The sequence below is a fragment of the Mixophyes fleayi genome, chromosome 4, assembly GCF_038048845.1.
Source record: "Mixophyes fleayi isolate aMixFle1 chromosome 4, aMixFle1.hap1, whole genome shotgun sequence".
NCBI lineage: Eukaryota > Metazoa > Chordata > Amphibia > Anura > Limnodynastidae > Mixophyes > Mixophyes fleayi.
In genome coordinates, this window is record NC_134405.1 from 81,102,921 (window position 1) to 81,122,359 (window position 19,439).

Consider the following 19,439-nt stretch of genomic DNA (forward strand, 5'->3'; position numbering starts at 1 on the left):
TGTGTGTATGTATATATATATATATATATATATATATATATATATATATATATATATATATATATATGTATAATTTACACACATCATGTTTGTTTGAATTGCTATGGGCAACACCTCATTTATCCTGTGTAGAAGTTTTCATAAACATGCCTGACTGTACTCTGCATGTCAGCATGGCCCAGTAATGGTAACAGGCTAGGCGGCCCTAGGCTCTTATGCAGTCCTCCGAGGCTCCACCTGCGGCCCCCAGCTCTTTCCTGCTTGATTGTCAGATTTGTTACAGCATGTATCACTTTTTTAAAATAACCTGCTGATATGTTATTACAGATAACATGGATTAAAGGTGTTGTTTTAACTTATTACTGAGAGTAAGTCTAATATGCGGCCCATTTGAAGGTTAGAGGACCGCATCCTGCAGCTTATAAAACATATCTGGTTACCCGCCGCTGAATAACCACTGGTGTAAAACACTGTACACTCTTATTTGTTGCATTTTAAAAGATATAGGTCCTTAGTTTCAGCAGGTGATATAACAAGCAGCTGAGTAATGGTAATTTAGTATCTGTAGATGTTGAGAAGGTAAGTGTAGAAGGTCATGAGACTGAAGAATAGAGCTGCAGCTGGAAGGACAACCACTTCAATGGCTAGTATGAGTTACAGTTCTGATCCAGCACTTCCTTGGTAATTGTGCTGACACGAAGGTGTTTGTGTCTTTTCAGCATGTTCCGTCTATCAGGTCACTCACCTAATCAGGTTCAAAATGATAATTACTGCGTCTGCCTGGATAATAGGGGAGGGCATGGAGCACCGGCCCCCATTACTGCTGTCTAATTGGGAAGCCTGGTATTCTCTAGGTGTCCAGTAATACCTCTATTTAGCCGACAAGTTAACCCTTTTTTTTACCCGTTGCATTGAAAACCGATAACTTATACAGAGGTGCCCAAACTACCAACAGTTCATGTTTTTAGGATTTCTTTACTCCTGAAAACAGGTGAGTTAATCTATTTGGCTGGGTCAGTAATTATCTCACCTGTTTGTACAGACGGAAATTCTGAAAACATGGCCTGTTGGTAGCTCTTGAGGACTGTGTTTGAGCACCTCTGGCTTATGACATTAAGGGGACTTTTTAGTTCCCCGTTTTTTGCAAATTCAGTACAGTGCCCATTGTTATGGTATTTGCACATTCTGGGGGACAACATGAAAATGCTTCCGCTTTCGCAGTGGAATTGTCTTTCTGGGCAGACTTTTATCGGAGGGAATGTCCCAGCGTTATAAGGATCATAAATTGATCCGAAAATGCTGTGTTAAGAGATGCTACATTACAGGTCAAAAATGCTTACCCCTTAAAGAGTATAGGATGGGCACAAAAAGAGCTATTCTATTCATTGCACATATTACTGTCACTCACATGCAATAAAGTAAATACAGTATCGAAAAGATTCAGGGAGAGAGGGATTCAATGACAAATGTGCTTGAATTCCAATGAAATCCATACTACATAAAATAAATTTTATGCTATATTAAATAAAACACTTTATTTGTTTGTCAACTTTTAACAGTCTAGAATGAATATATTCCATCCAACCAGATTGGCCTGTGGAGTTCTGGCTGAGCCATTTGAATAGAACCTATATAACAATAAATAATAATTTAAAAATCAATGGCCAATCCACTTATTGGATTGAAGAGGCAAATCAACTTTTCCACCTCAGTGATCCCAGTACAATGTGGTATTTGTTATACAAATATAGTATAAATAAATATATAATACGTAAACACACATTTTAAAAAAAAAATACATTTTAATTGAAAAAAATGTCTCCCAAAATCCCTCATTCACCACTTTATTTAAAAACAAAAAAAATATTATTTTTCCATCGTAGTCCAATGAGAAATTTTTCTTTTTTTATAATCCAATGGGATAAAAAAACAATACGGGCGATGCTAGACTATAAGAGCTCTGGCACTGAATGACTGTGCCCGGAACTGACCGGGAGTGTCCATTACAAGTGGCTTCCCATGGACCACCATGAATGCCTGAGTGGCTGGTGATGCTTCCAACCTATCCAGGGGCGAACGCAGGATTTAGAAGGGGGGTTTTCCGCCCCCCCACCCCCGGGGAAAAAAAAATATTGCGAGAGGGAGCTGCTGCGCATGCGCAGCAGCTCCATTTCAGTGAGTCTGAATTCTACAGCAGCCGCGGCGCTGTCAAGCAGCATTTGCGGCAGTGCTGTATTATACTACAATGCAGCACTGCCGCGGACGCTTCTTTGACAGCGCCGCGGCTGCTGTACAGTACCGTTGGTTCGCGGAGGGGAGGGGTTTCTGGAGAACCAGAAACCCCCCCTGCGTGCGCCACTGCTATCTAGGTCTCAGTCATTCAGTGCCAGGGCACTTAACAAGCAATCTAACATCACCTGCAATGTGGTTTTTCCCTTTGAATTCTAAAGAATGAAAAATGTCCCTTTGGATTATGATGGAAAGAAGATTTTATATTATAAGGGGCTTCGTTGATTTTTTTATTTTCAATTAAAAATCATTATTTAATTTATTCTAAACTATGTGTCTTTTTTGTTTGTTTTTACTGTTTTGTGCAATGGGTAGGGGTCTTCAGTACCCGTAATTATCATACTGGAATTACAGCTGGAGCTACATGTCCAAGCATTGCTGATGCTTGTGGTTCAACAACCACAGCCTTGCCTTTCCAGCCAATGGCTTTTCAGAGCATGCTGCAAAATGCATATACACAATAGCTGAAGGAACAATTAAAATAGCGGATAACGAACTTGGGCATGATAAGTAGAACTAGTTTGGTTGAGCTAATTTTGGCTCCACTTACTGATTTGATTAGGCCCCAAAGTATATGTGACAAGTTATTTTTAAAACTGATGTTTTGGTGTCTTGGTCAGAGAGAAGAAAACTGCACGGACATGTAGTAATTGTTTTCGTCAAAGGCCAATCGTTCATTTTCATGAGGACAGGCGGCGATATGGCAATTACTAAGGAATTAAGGCTCTGTAGTAAATCCATGGGTATTACAGTACTTCAGTAAGGAAGTTAATTCAAGGGGATGCCTAACTCTGCAATTGTGCCAACTAGATTATTTCTCCATTACTAATTACTACACTGTGTGATTAATAGCCTTGAACTTTAGACAGGGACCCGCGACATAGCTGAAATCTTCAGACTTAATGGTTTTTAGCAGACAACGGTGGCATTTCAGGTAAAACAGATTGTTGTACAGAGAAGAGCATGGACCCACTGTCTATTACATGACTTATCTGCCACCACAGGGGACATTCTCTATAGATTGCACTGTACCTTCTCCCTGCAGTGAGTCTGTGAGATGGATCCCAGGCCATTTACCACTATCGTGTTCTCTTTTCAGGGACAGGACTGTTCTGCCCTGTGTTCTGCTGGGACATATGGAACTGACTGCTTGTCACTGTGTACCTGTAAGAATGGTGCAGCCTGCTCCCCGGTGGATGGGTCTTGCATGTGCAGAGAAGGTAACGGTTTGTTTGCAATAGTTCTTCTTATGTCACTGATTGCTTCACATTTACCTGATTTTATACCTGTTTTAATGATGCAAAATGCACCAGCAACAACTATCAGAGGCAGATATGAGAACCTTCTCTAATCATTCTGTTCTGTCGGTGCTAGGGAGTATTGCAATCAATTATACATTTATCAACTAAATAAAACAAAAGTCCAAAGCAAATCTCATTATTGCCTGAATACATTAATGATGGTGGAATCAAAGTTAACTTCACCTTCATGCATCGCCCACAGAGGCTGCATGATGCTAGGAGGCGGGCCTTAAGATTGGCAGAGATTCTTGCATTGAATCTACAACATTTAGCAGGTACTAAAGTCTATGTTATCTAGCAGGCAAAGGGTTAAAAATCCTGATGTCCAATAGGAAAAGATACTTTGTTTAAATTGTCAGTGGTACAATTTATTGGGCTGTTTAGCTTGAATGAAAGGGTAAATATACAGAGCTTACATGAATAAAAATAGATACAAATCTGCAGATATTTCAAGAATGGGTGAATAGAACAGAATAATGTTCATGGTGAGGAAAGACTGAGACTGAGGTAGGAAATAGGTTATGTCTTACAAAGGTGCAATATGACGCATACAGCGCATATGGGAAGCCATGTGTCTATATGTAACAAGGTGCATGACATGTACATGTCACAATGGTGGTGTCTGTGGAAACGTAACATTTTGCAGGTTCCGATGGCAGGTGCTGGGCACTTTGAGGGGCATTAATAACTAAATGTGGGTGGCCACAAAACCTCTATTCCCTTCAAATGGATTAGTTTGTAGCCATACTTGCCAACCTTTGCAAAGTTAATTCCAGGAGATCCCAGGCAGAGAGCGTGGTTGGAGGGCAGGACGCAGTCAATCTCGACGTTTTGGCCCCGCCCCCCGTGGAAAAACGGCATTTTGTCATGGGGCGGGGCCAAAATGATGCGATTCACCGCAAATTGCGTCATTATGGCAAATAAATTCCAGTATGCGGGATATTTACCTGCTCTCCCGGGAGTCCGAAAGACCTACCCGGAGTTCGGGAGTCTCCCGGACATTCCGGGAGAGTTGGCAAGTATGTTTTTAGCTAGGTGGGGGAAACCAGGCTTCAGCCCATGTTATAAATGGGATACCTTTTGCACATTAAAGTATGAAAAATTCTTAGAATTCTAGGGACAGATCTATACATATAATAAAAATATAGTTTTGGATCCCCGGGAGAGTAGAGCAACCTCCAGGTTCCTGGCCCATTCGATTCGTTGACTAGTGGGGACGGGTCTTAGTGACACGGGGTTAAGATATGCAGAACGATTACATTTACACGGCTAGGTCATAGTATTTTACATAAAACAATACATATGTATTTTACTGGGGGAAATCTGCACATGAAGCAAAGAGCAACTTAAATCCCATAACCGGAACTGACATATCAGTACCCATGGACCAGGTGTTAAAATGTCTTATTATATGCAAGCACCGAGACATCAAAGTAGACCCTATATTTCTGTTTTATATTGCTCATGTTACATTTCACATCTGCCATATTAGTGAACACACATGCACAGCAGCATGTCACGTTAAAGCAGACAACACACTACATATATGTTAGTGCAACCACAATCTGGGCCGTACCAGATCACTCCAGTGTGCAGTGACACCAGTCACGAGCAGGGACAGTACTTGTGCATAGATGTGCTTGTTCTGTGCTTTGTATATGATTGTACTAATTATTTGTAATGAATGTATTGATAGCTGAAATGATCTATATTAATGGGAATTATCTGGGACTGTACAAACCCTTTCTCTTGTATGCAGGTTGGCAAGGGACAGACTGTTCCATTCCCTGTTCGAGCGGTACTTGGGGCCTGAGCTGCAATCAGAGCTGTCACTGCCTGAATGATGCTTCCTGTAGCCCAGTGGATGGCAGCTGCATGTGTGCCGCTGGCTGGATGGGTGACATCTGTGACCAGCAATGCCAGGTCTGGAGAGGGACTTCATACCACTTTAATAATGACCTGCTTATTTCTCTTTGTGCATAGCTGACCACCATAACTTCTCACATCCTGATTTCAGTCTTCATGACTATGTCCCCTTTTCATTTAGGAGGGGATGCACGGTCTGGACTGTACTGAGCACTGTGACTGCAGTCATGCCGAGGGATGTGACCCAGTGACTGGTCACTGTCACTGTCTGGCAGGGTGGACAGGTATGTAAAATACACATAAGGAATGATTTGACCAACATTACACCACATGCACTGCCCCAGCCTAGTTATTTAACCCTCTGTGAGAGAAGAGAGATGCAATAAGAGATTCTGTCACCTTACTCCTTTCTAGCCGGGAACCTCTATAGAAATGACTTCAACAACAGTAAGTGCACAGTCCATAGACAGCTTGTCTATGGTAGAAGTTCTCCTGTTACCTAGCAGCTACTGCTCTGTACAGATAACACATGCTATGTCTCCATTATGATATTACTCACTGATCATATAAGTCACTGCAGGGTTACTAAGTACCTCAGTGATATTCCCATGTACATTTGTAACCCGGAGCAGAGGCTGATGTCTCTTCAAGGAGTCCCTATACCAGCCTGTAAAATGCTAACAGTAAAAAAAACTAAATGGTATTTAACAATGGAAAAAAATGGAAATGCTTAAATACATCCACTTATATAAAATAGATCCCACATGATGTACTTGTAGCCATAGAAGTCCACTCCTGGGAGTAAATTTATCAAACTGCGTTTGCTGAAGTTGTCATTTTGTAGACTGTACTGAAGACATGATAACTGGAATCTGACTGGTTGCTTTAGGCAACATCTCCACTTTTTCAAACTCACAGTTTAGTAAATATACCCCCTAGAATCTGATTGGTTGCTTTAGACAATATCTCCACTTTTTCAAATCCGCAGCTTCATAACTTTACCCCTTGGTAAGTAAAGTAGGCTGAGTACTGTAATGTATTGTGATAATAGGTGTGTATGATATGTTGATAAGTTTAAGAGGGTGGTGAGATGCTTTGCTGCACCCAGCCCACATTCAGCAACTAATGTCTGATCCACTCAGCTGCTCCACAGAGCTCTCCTCAGTCACCACCATCTTTATGGGAAAAACTATGCACAAGTCTGTATAAATAGGTGCATTTGTGTTAAAAAAATAAAAAATAAATAAAAAAAAGTGCTTGATGTCACACAATCACATTTACAATACAGACTGGCATTTATTATGGGGTAATCAGTTGGAAGAGGGGGGTAAATAGAAAGTGGCTGCAGGAAATAATATGTGATGTGTGCTGTATAAGAGGTGTGAAGACCACCACACACCCTTAATACCCAGGGTCTGGATAATGTGCTCCACCCCATATCAGGTGCTGATTGTTGTCGTGTGATGATCTCTACTGTCACTATATTCTACATGGCATGCAGCTCTTTATTATTTGTTTATTATTATCCTCAATTTATAAAGTGTCATCATATGCAGCACTGTGCAGTCAGGGAGTGATATGTAATCACACAGTGAGAAACAGAAGTGCAGAGGGCCCTGCTCATAAAAGCTTACAATCTAATGCACATGAGTTAGATGTAACAAAAGGCAATGACTTTTATTTGTGCAATGGACCAGCCACATGTAAAACCACAAGTGCCCAATTCTGTATGTCCCGGCCACCTAGTAAAGTGCGGTGAGAAATATGATTAGTTGAGGACAAATAGTGATAATATTGTCAGAAGAGGACAAATAGAACTTTACTTATGGAACTTGATAGGTTTCCCTGAAGAGGTTAATTGATCTCATAATCCTATATGTACTACACTTTCATACTATATTCTGTTCTGTGATATAGTATATTGTGTGTTTATTCCTCCTATTTAGTTGCCACATGTGTTGTAGAGGAGAGCGTGTTATGTCCCACAGGGGTCCTCCACTTGTACATTGTTTTGGTTTTATTTAAATGTGGTCTTAAATTGTAAATATGTAATATACCATCTTATCTCTGATTGTAATATATATCAACATTGGGATTGGGTTTTTTGCTGTATGGTCGAGGGGTCATAGCCCTTATGAATCTATGAGATCAGTACGATATATTTTAGAAAGCATTAGATAGATGCAAAACGGTCAGTATGTTAAATGGACCTATGTGACAACAAGCCAGTGAAACATCTCCTTATAGGTCTTTTAAGGATTTTAGGAATTGCTTGTGTGTTTCAAAGGTACCATTAGAATTGTGGACTTAATTAATAAAAAACTCTTTGTGTATAATAAAATGCTCACTCATAAGGGTATAATATATGTACCGGCATAGGTTGCCTATTCCTCATATAGAAAAGTATTAACAAAACAACAGATACACTTGTCACTAGTGGTGAGAGCATGGATAGTGTGCTAGTGGCCAGCTCTGCTGCTGACGTAGAGTGAGCACAGCAGTGTTGTTGTACGACTCTGTTTGTCCCCCACGCAGCGGTATATTTGCCTTAAAAAAATCAGAACAGGGAGCACAGCTAGGGGCTGAGCAGCATTGTTCAGTAAATTAAATAGATATTATCAGCCTAACAAACACACAGCTCGCCCGTCTGCTCAGCACTGATTGGTGTGGGAACCAGAGGCAAGAAGGTATGTGTGTATGGAGATTACTGACCTCCGGGATGTTGGAGATGGGAGGGGGTGGAGTACTGAAAGTAGGTGCAAATCTCATGTGTTCACAGAGAAGGGATAATACTTTCAGTCAAGGATGCCGGGACTTTTTACTTTGTGGTATTATTCTCATATTAAAGGGAAATAATATATATGTATGTAACTGCTGAAATATATTGACACAATTATATACAGTTATGCATATGCAAGTTTGGTCTCCAAAACATTAGGATTGTCAGTATCCCGATACGTGCCAGCTTATTTAAAATGCGTCCATAACAACTGAGATAAATTCCGATACCCCTTTGAAAATATTGGATGCTCATGCAGCAATTAAAGTGTTTGCAGAATACATCCGTTAAGGCTGGAATACTATAGCTCATGTATTTGTGATTGTCACAATGTCAGTGCATCATCTCATTTAAGAAGAACGGTCTATATCCTTTCCAAGGCCAGCACTGATAGGCTACATACTGTGGCAGAACAGCACCAGGATGTAAAGTGTATCCTCTATAGATGAATATTTTACTATATCCTACATCAGAGGTTCCCAAACTTTCTCAGTTTGAGGCACTCTCAGGGTCACCATAATTTATCTAAGGCACCCCTAAGCCAAAATAATTACCGGGTAGTCCCATTTTTGAAGTCGTTGGGTCAAAATAACGTAAGATGTATTTAGGCCCCTTCATCATATCACTGTGTCCCCCTCTTCATCATCTCACACTCTGTGCCCCCCTCTTTAGCATCTCAAACTCTGTCCCCCTTCACTCTCCATTCCTTTTCTTACCTTCTTTCCTCATTTTCTGCTGTCTTCTTTCCTGATGTCCTCTCTGCTGCTCCTCACTGACACTGTCGGACGTGTTGACGTCACACCCGGCAGTCAGTGAGAACAGTGAGGAGGAGGATTGGTAAGTTCTTTTTTTTTTCTTCTTCTTTTGCAAGGGGCGTCCGCAGCACCCCAGTGACAGTGCCGCGGCACCCCAGGGAGCCGCGGCAAACACTTTGGGAACGGCTGTTCTACATCCTGTTTAGCTTTTCCCGTTTATGTCTGTTTCACGGCTCTTTACAATGTATCCCTGCATCAGGTCCCATCCTGGCCTGTTTCACTCAGATAATATTCAAACAGGGGGCCTGATTTATCTACGAACATAAGGCCATTTGTGTGCCATATCTTGTGTGAAATCACTGTACACGTGCGCCAGATCAAGACTTATGCCAGTGAAGTCTGCATACGGCAAGCAGGGCTGCCAAGAGGAATTCAGGGCCCCGGTACAACAAATTCATGGGGCCCCCCCTTATAGTTGAGTAAGCAAAAAAAAATTGTGCCGCCTTACAGCGGCGCAAAATTTTTCATGGGTATGGTCACACAATTGGGGGCGTGGCAATGCGCCGTTGGGGCGTAGCTAGCACAATAAAATCACTAGGTCCTGAATTCCGCGGAGCGTGACATTTGTCCAAGTACTCCTGACTTTCAGGACATCTAGCACCCTTGTATAGTATAGGAAGAATGCAGTGTGTACAGAAGGAGTTCAGTCTTGGCCTGCGCCCACTGGGCTCACCAAACATTGACATTGTCCCAACTAGAATCACAACATTTCACACACTATGCTGCTCTGTCCTACCTGTTCTTCTCACTTTTACCACATGTGGCTGCTGGTTTCTTTAGTTGCGGCTTATCTGGATCATGGAATGTTGGAGGACCTATTTGGAAAAAAAATGGCTACATTTAGAAAATTACAGCCAGCCCCACTGTTAAATCAATAACATCCATGATTAATAATTGGGCCTTCCTCCAGCCCCAACATTAAAATAGTATTCCCATTACCCCGCAAACAAAATAGCAGCCATTAGTTAGCCACCATCTACCTCACACACACTACATTGCCAAAAGCTCCGTGCCATCACACACACACATTACTGTGCCCCGTTATCATCACCACGCTATGCCCCCTTATGATCACACTGTGCCCTCCATGCTGCCTTTGCCCATTTCTTTAACCCCCTGTGCCATGCTGCTTGTCCCTCTTTTCTTGAACCCCCTGTGCCATGCTGCTTGTCCCTCTTTTCTTTAACCCCCTGTGCCATGCTGCTTTTGTCCCTCTTTTCTTTAACCCCAGTGCCATGCTGCTTGTCCCTCTTTTTTTTAACCCCTGTGCCATGCTGCTTGTCCCTCTTTTCTTTAACCCCTCTGTGTCATGCTGCTATTGTCCCTCCTTTCTTTAACCCCTCTGTGTCATGCTGCTTGTCCCTCTTTTTTTTAACCCCTCTGTGTCATGCTGCTATTGTCCCTCCTTTCTTTAACCCCATCTGTGTCATGCTGCTATTGTCCCTCCTTTCTTTAACCCCTCTGTGCCATGCTGCCCCCCCCCCCCCCCCGTTTTCCTCCCTTCACTTACCTTTACTTCTTTCTTCTTTCTTGTCTTCTCTGCTGCTCTGTGCTCTATTGCTCCAGACTGACTGAATGCTGGGCGTGACATGGTGATGTCACACCCGGCATTCAGTCAGTCTGGAGCAATGGAGCACAGAGCAGCATAGAGGAGGGACGCCGGCGCCGCAATCATGTGAGTATGGTTTGGTTTTTTTTAACTACCCTGTTCCCCCCATTAACGACCGAGCCCCCCCGGCCGCCGAAAAAAAAAAGAAAAGAAAAAAAATTTGTTTTGAAAAAAAAAAGTGTCGGCGCGAGGGCCCGGGCCGGGCCCCCTGACATGCCCGGGTAATTAGTACCCGCTCCCCCCCTCTCGGCGGCCCTGACGGCAAGTAACGTAGAGCCAGAGCGTACTTACACCCAGATTCAAATGGAAACGTTTCTTGAGATCCGCTTGCACTTGAATACGGGTGAACATGTATGCAAGTTATGTGTGATTGTTTAAAACGCAAGTTGTGTTCATATTAAGTTCCTAGATGAATCAGGTCCAGCATCTCTAGATATCTATATACAGTCCTCGCTGTACATTTCACCTATGTTTCCTGTACATGCTTAAACTTATCTCCACCCTCCTAAATTATATAATCTGTTGCTATATCCATAGCAAGAGAATGTGATATGATCTTTGGTTGTGTATTCGTATTAGAGGACATTTATGAAAGCCGGTGCCAATGAAGAAGATACTGTAATTTATATCAACCAATCAGATTGTGTAATATTTGGAGTAGTATTAAAATAATGGTTACTATGGGATCCAGTATCTTTTCTTCTATACACTAGTAAACAGTAACATTTAGTGAACATAGTAGATGTTTTAATTTTATATTCCTGTCCTAGTCAACAATTTCTATATATTTGTTTTCTAAAGTTACTAGAGAGATTACATAAACGCTAATTATGATTTTAGCAACATTAACCCATTCCTGTCCTATCCTCACCTTGTAGACTTGATAATAGTATGCTGTACTAAAGTTACCCTTGAATAATTTTTTTGTGGTATTTTAATATATTATGGTTTGTTTATAAAAGTGCCAAATTGAGGGCCCTCAGAACAAACCATGATTTGTGATGTCATGTGCCTATTTGTGCATGAATGCATCCCTCCAGTGTTGCTGCAAATGCAGACCATGCACATATCTGCTGTGTTACTGAACTGCAACTTGACTATTGCATCAAAATGCAGTGTATCTAGTCAGCAAATGTAGGCCCTCATTTTTTCAGGGTGCTGTGAAAACTGTTGTGAAAACTACACCCAATCCTAATTAGAGCTGGTGGAAATTAATACTTTTACCAATAATTTTAAATAAGTCCCTAGCTCTATCTAGGCACAAATAAACTGCAAATATAGCACATCAAGCACCATATTTTACAAAGTGAATAAAAGTAATTAAAATATTTTTCATTTGGAATTTAGGCAGTGATAATTTCCCTTTTTATTTGAGGAGTTACATGAAAATTAAAAGCCAAAAGAGCTGTATTTTGTGAGAAAAATAAATGTTTTGAATGAATGAGGGAATGGTACAGATGTGATAGTAGGCCATGACTAGTAGTGAACATTCACCTTTTAGTTCCACCATCAAAAACCTCAATGTGTGTACATAGTGGATTTTTAGACAGACAATGAACTTGTTCTATTGTGTATGCACTAAAGCAATGTTATGCATTACTCTGAAACCCCAAAATCCCTAACCCCAACCCTCCCCTTTACTATGCTAGTTTCATCCCCATAGCAGCCACTATTTATATTGTACATTTCTTAGCTATAATTTTCCCTGGTCTTCTTGCAGCAGATTTAGTTTTCTATGTGACGGTAGGAGCACATCTTGTCTCAATATAGACTAATTGTTTAGTTAGAATAGACACTACTGCACTATTGTTCAGACAGAGAATGGAACAGGTTAGATGGTTCTACATAAAGATGCTGTCACTCTCCGAGTCTTCCAAGGCATGAGCAGAGGGACGGGGTGATACCGCAGCAGGCTCCGATAAGGTTCCTCTGAGCTGAGCGGATGTAAGAGTTTGGTCACATCAGTGCTGTCACTCACTCACAAAGCGGCCCCTGTCTGCTCCCCAGCTCCATTAATGCAGGAGCACAGATAATCCTAACTCCCATAAGGTCTGGTCCGTGAACTTAAAGACACAGCCACTTCCTTTACTGTGCTGATGAACTAGTGCTGCCTCAGTGCAAAGTCCCGACACCTTTTTATACAATGAAGCTGTCAGCGGAGACTCTGGGGACTGGAGATAGCAGCTAATTATACTAGATGGATGTGTCTGTGAATCTTGCGATAGACCTGTCTGTCTGACTCTTTTCTTCTTCTAAATGTCTTCATAATCTGAATTTGCATCACTATTACCTTCCTGAGTCTCGAGTTCACCAAGCAGAATCGTTTTCAGAAGATGCACAAAAGCTCCCTATAGCAATGATTATTTCCTGTGTACAAATCTGTGTGAATAAATATTGACTAGTCCAAGGTTAGAAAAGAAGCCAGGAATAACACTGTGCTGTACCTCAACCGCAGACAGTGCACTCTGTGCTGTACATAATGCAACCATCATTTCAACATATAATGTAATGTTTGGCTGGCTGTGAAAAATGAGATAATACAGTTCATGCGAGGTCATCCAGAGACAGCAATTTAAGAATATGCAGAATTGTCAAGGGCTAGATAAGGCAGCAAGGCACTATAGGATTACGGCTACCCTCGGATTATCCCCCACCGTGATTGGATGCTAGTTTTGGTTGCCACTCTCTGGGACTGGAGATAAGTCTCTAGAATGTTGGCTTTAATTTTTTCACAAGACTTAATTTGTCCAAAGCTGATAAGGAATTCTACTTCCGCCTGCACCGAGAAATCCTCACAGGGGTGAGAGAAGTATAAAATCTCCAACCTGCAGGCAGAAGGAAAAGTTTTAGTAATAACAGCTGTGGAAAGCATTATAGATGCCCCATCTCAGCAACTGCACATAAAAGCAACCACTATTTACCACAACTGTGCATTGTAGAGCCTGCAAAGACCTTTACTTGTTTCTTAGTGTCCAATACATGTATGCTCTCTCCTAAGAGATTGGTTGTGTGATTGTACCAAAAGTGTGGTGTATACAGGGAGCATTCACTAACCCTGGCATGGGGAATAGGTCTCATATAAGTTTTCATAGGGTTAAATTGCTTGATCAGTCTCGGTTGACGACCTCCAGCATTTAAAGGGTGAAGGAGTTTGTGAGCTCACCATAAATTCCCTGGGTCTGCAATATTTTTGCATTAACTCAGTTTGCAGAAAATCAGCAAGTAACACAAGTGAGGAAAACGGCTCAGAGTCTGTGTAATGATTTTCGCTCACTCGCAGTAATCCTTAAACTTTCGTCTGGCGAGCAGATTGAAGCCTCAGTAATTACAATGCGGTACCTGTTCTGCTGTGATGGGGAGGGGGGGCATCTCCTGAGTAACACGTTAATCCACTCTCTGCCTGAGGTCTCTCCCCCTGTGTTTATCCCATTATGCAGAGGAGCGTGGGCCTGTGAGATAAAGCCAGCAAATGCTGCAACACATTGGGGGGGAGAGGGAGTGAGGTGGAGGGCAGGGGAGGGATCAGGTAAACGGAGGTGGAATGTTTCACTCTTCCATCACGGTAACACCCTATTCATTTACTTACTATTGCCTGTACCAAGTGTGAACCTAATCTGGCCAGAACTAAACATGTCATGGAGTATGTAAGCATAATTATACAGGTAGACTGCATGTGTGTACTTAAATAACAGGCTACAAATCCATTATAGAAAAGGCCACACACCTTTCCTAGGCTCCTCTCTCATTACTTGCTGCCGTTCTTGTTCCTGCTCAGCAGAGATGGATGAACTACACTTTCCTGCTGCTGTAATCAGAATTTAACCCGCTCAGGTTCTGATTTCTGGTTTAGATTTGGATTAAATATTTGAGCTACTTGACCGCAGGGTGCATAGGCCAGTCACACTGGTAGTGCCGCTTAACTACATTAGTGATGGACCACAGGAGGTTCTAGGGCTGAGTGTGGCCCTCCGAGCCTTCACTCGTGTGGCCCCTGCTCCTTCCTGCTTTGTTGTCAGATTTGTTTGTTATAGTTTGTAACATTTGTTTAAATTGCCTGCTGGTATGTTATTGCAGATAGGTGCCTCCTTCTTTGATTAAATGTATTGTTATAACTTATTACTGAGATTAAGGGTAATGTGCGGACCTTCTGAAGGTTAGAGGTCCGCTCCATGTTAGCCCCGAAGCAGCGTCGGACTGGCCCAGCGGGCTACCGGTAAATTCACCGGTAGGCCCGGCTACCTTACGGCCACACCCCCTTTTACCCGTGGGCGGAGCTTATCTGGAGGCCTCACCCGAGCACCTAGCTCCGCGCAAGCGCGGTAATTAGCTGCACACCCGGTCAAGAAGAAGTCACAGAAATGGCAGCGTATATCCCCCGGCATATCAAGCGCACATCGCCGACTTCACACAGCTGCCTTCGGACACCTCTTACCGCCTACACCACGACCTGCTCCAAGCAGCAACAGTCATACAGAGGGAGACTACAGAGGGAGACCACGGAGTTCAGACTGCAGCCGACTGCACCACAGAATCCACTACCGAGCGCACACACCTTTCTAATAAGGTAATTGTAACCTCACATAAGATCAGAGGATCAGAGCAGCACCGCTGCTACGCAGCCATCCCTGGCACACACCAGCTGATATCCAAAACATTGGCATCATATTCCAGCCTTCTGGGACGTTTACCAACATCCATTGCATTTCTGTGCATCTATCACTTATCTTTTGTGACTGTTAATGTGTATTTTGTTTATTCAATAATCTGTTCCCTCACACTTGTTTACTAAATCCCAGTCACCACACATATCCTACCGAGAGCATATACAAGTTTTTGCATCTAAGAGCTACCACCAACTTCATCTCACCCTATTATACTTGAGCACCCTTTGGACCATTCCGTTTATAATTGAATGTGGGGCTGAGTGTGGGAAGGAGGGCTATCTATTAAATGTGAAAATGAATTATTTAATGCTAGGAATGGTCGTAGGAAATGGATGTATTAAACATAAATGCTATTAATTTATTGCTGGGGCTGTTTGGAGGGAGGGTAATAGGTTTATTTATTAAATGGGAATATTATTACTTTAATGTTGGGGTTGGTTGGAGGGAAATAGATCTATTCATCAAATGTGAGCACTATTACTTTAATGTTGAGGCTGGAGAGAGGCCTAATTATTAAATGTGGGTGCTGTTGATTTAATGGCAGGGATGGTCGGCGTTTCTAAATGTACCCATTCTTTTTTCCAAATAGGGCCCTCAACATTCCAGGATCCAGACAAGCCTCAACTAAAGAAACCAGCAGCCACAGGAGGTAAAAGTGACGACAACAACAGGTAGGACAGTCTGTCAAATGATTTGAGTCTAGTGCAACCTTGGCTAACCTGTGGTACTCCAGGTGTTGTGAAACTATAAGTCCCAGCATACCCTACCAGCAAAAAGCTGCTATATATTGGCAAAGCATGCTGGGGCTTGTAGTTTCACAACACCTGGAGTGCCACAGGTTAGCCAATCCTGGTCTAGTGGGACAATCCTGATTTTTGGTGACTGTTATGCCCAATCTAAGGGGCAGGTCAAGACTGTGTATTCTTTATACACACACTGCATTCTTTATATACTACACTAGGGTGCTAGCTGTCCTTCGTGGACTGACCACTCCCCCTCTAGTGTCTGGTCCTGCCTCTATTATGGCTGACCACACCCCCTCTGGTGGGCCCCTAGTGTTGCATTCCCCCGGTGGGCCCTTCATGCCCCAGTCTGACACTGCCCCGAAGTATATCAGGTTGCCGATCACTGACCTAAAAGCATATCCCACGTTTCACTCTTGTCTCGGTCAGTTTATATGCAGTGGTCAGTGGTGGAAGTGGCCCGGTATACAGAGGTATACCATACCACTACTTCTCCTACTGCTATGATTGTAAAACTATCCAGCCCCATTCACATTTTCCATTCTGCCACTTCTAAATTTCCACTTTGATCACAGCCTGTGATGTCATGAGAATGGTCAGGGCAGTGTTTCATAACTTGGATGAAGAAATAAGGCTGAATGTTTATCTCTCAAATGCCACTGTTTTCCCAAGGCAGCCCCTCTCATCCCCCCTCCCCCACATCCTTCTTTCCTTCCAAACATTCTTTTTTTGTTATATCTGATCTGCACGGATACACTCCACATCTGGCTTCCAAATCTCTGTCTGGCTTCAGGATTGATAATGGCAGCAACTCTGTATCTTCTGAAGTTTATGACTTGCAGTGCACTGTCTATAGTACCTTGCGTTATAGAATGTTAGTATCCAGATGTCTGTGAAGAAGTCGCTGTCAGGGATTTCCGGTGTGAAGATAAAACTCGAGCAGTAGTCAAAATTCTCACTACAGAATGTGAAGTACTTGTAGGTCGGTGCGTAGGTACAAGTCTGCGTCTGGCACAGTACCTCTCGGCTGAACCGTTGGATTGGGCCTCTGTGCGGACCGGCTGGCACTGGTTTCTCCTTATGACAAGGGGCCCCCACACTGTGGATCTACCTTTTATAGTTGACCAGCCTAGCATAGTCTAGTGATGCTTACCGCTCTTGCAGCACTCATTGTTGATTATGCTACAGCACTGGTATTGATTATTTATTTATGAAAGGGGGGGGCGATGGTTTTATTATTATTATTATTATTTTTTTATTTTTTTTTATTATTATTATTAATTTTTTAAACACAATAAAGTTAAGTGCTGGTGTTGTTATTATCATGTTTGCAGCAGGCCTTTGCCAGCTGCATTTGATACACCACCTAAGAAGTGTATCTGGGGTTGCGGATCAACCTCCGCTCGCCCACGCCGGTCCATCTCTCATGGTGTATGGGGCCCCAAGCACAAGTTGCTATAAATACAGTCGCATTTTATTGTGCTTGAGCAGTGTGGCAAAGCGCATATTTACTAGCAACCAACCCTAAATCTGACGCAGAGTGGGCAAAACAGACACAATTGTTCAAAAGCAGGTATGTATTCTAAGAAAACCTGCATAGTGTACAAGACTCTCACTTTTTTTTATTTTTTACAGGCAAAATAATTCCATAATTGTACTTTTTGTCTTTTAAAACATTATAAAACTGGAAGGCGTGAGGCAGAATGAAATGTGAGCAGTGCAATAGAGAGGTACCTGTAGCAGGTCAGGAGTTCTTTATTTAAATAGAATTCTTCTGTTGTGTCTAAATATTTTATATTACTCGGCCTTGGCAGACTAACCAAAAAGAAGAGAAAACAAAGTATTCCTAAAGGGGGCACTCTCAAGCTGGCAGATCAAGCAACTTGCCACACACATCAATTAATGTAAATATGCAGATAGATATAATTCTTTCATAACACGTGTTACCAATTCTGTGTCTCCTGACATCTCCAGAGTAAAAAAAGTGAAAAAAATATTAATTTAAACCTTGTCTAAATTAAAGTAACATTCACTACATTAAAAAAAAGCCATAATTTTCAGTTTCAGTTTGATGTGTTGATAGTCTCTTTCTATTTCCAGGTATTCATTGTGACAATGTGTGCGCTCAGGGTCGCTGGGGACCTAACTGCTCCATGTCATGTCACTGTGAGAACGGGGGGTCATGCTCACCGGAGGATGGGAGCTGTGAGTGTGCACCAGGATATCGGGGAGCCTTGTGCCAGAGAAGTAAGGACGATTCACACAACAGAGGGTTTAGTACTGTACACTGTTCCATCTTTCTCCAAGAAGTGAAATCTCTCACGGTTTGGTAGAATTGTGTGTAAAACGGTATTGAAGTTATCTAATGACATGCTGTAAGTTGTCTTGCCTGGTAGATCATGGCATTAGTCATGGAAATAATGTTACGACATGTGATAGTGAAGAAGAGAAGCTCTGTTACTTATCACATGTACACAAATGCCCCTATAGATGGCACTGTTGGTCTTGGATTCTTATGTTGCTCTGTGGCAGCACAATTTGACCATATCATTACACCATTGGGTTCACTCATATCATACTCTACCATCTTATCATTTTGATAGTCATGTTGTTCTGCAATCAGAAATTTATTACATAATTCTGTCAGCTCGTATTACATATTCACTATAAGGTTACTGAGCCAGCATATATTACATACATTCACCATCATATCACCATGTACCATCTACGTTTATGTCAGTGTCAGCACCTATTACACATTAGCTGTCACATCATTACCAGCTCTTGTTTTCTGACACTTCACTATTACTCTTTACAGTCTGCTCTCCTGGATTCTTTGGACATCGCTGCAGCCAATCGTGTCCCCAGTGTGTTCACTCCAATGGACCATGTCACCACATCACCGGCCACTGTGACTGCCTGCCAGGATTCTATGGGCCTCTCTGTAACCAAGGTACTAATCAAATGTTACTGACATATTCACAGTCGCATGAGGTATTTACTAAGATGGCACTGTGCAGTGGCAGCCAATCAGACAATTGCTTTCATTACCTGATTTGGCCTGGACGGATAAAAGCTAATTGCTTATTGGTTGCTATGGTGTAGTAGGAATTTGCACCCAAATGCAACCTGCCCCTGTGTGGTTCTGTCTGTTCCAATGGTATCGGTATGCAGTAAGGACACTTGATGCGGGAGATACAGAAGAGGAGTTTTATCACTGCAACCAGGCGCTGCCTCATTACCAAGATCTATTTACTTGGAAGACAAAATCAAACCAGAAGAAAATCCTTCCAGGGGGAGGGGGGCTTCTTATCAGATTGTTTGGACAGGAGGGGGCCAGGTGATGAGGAATCAGAGGCTTCATAGAGGGAGG

General features: G+C 42.3%; 1 protein-coding gene across 7 annotated transcripts in view; it reads left to right on the forward strand.

Annotated features, from left to right (window-relative positions):
• MEGF11 (multiple EGF like domains 11) overlaps positions 1–19,439 on the forward strand; it is a 236,177-nt gene that overhangs the window by 180,893 nt on the left and 35,845 nt on the right. For all 7 annotated transcript variants that reach the window (XM_075207608.1, XM_075207614.1, XM_075207613.1 and 4 more), the window contains 5 exons: positions 3,389–3,509; positions 5,350–5,513; positions 5,638–5,740; positions 18,167–18,313; positions 18,885–19,019. In XM_075207608.1, the coding sequence (XP_075063709.1) occupies positions 3,389–3,509; positions 5,350–5,513; positions 5,638–5,740; positions 18,167–18,313; positions 18,885–19,019 (670 nt within the window). The remainder of the gene's footprint in view (positions 1–3,388; positions 3,510–5,349; positions 5,514–5,637; positions 5,741–18,166; positions 18,314–18,884; positions 19,020–19,439) is intronic.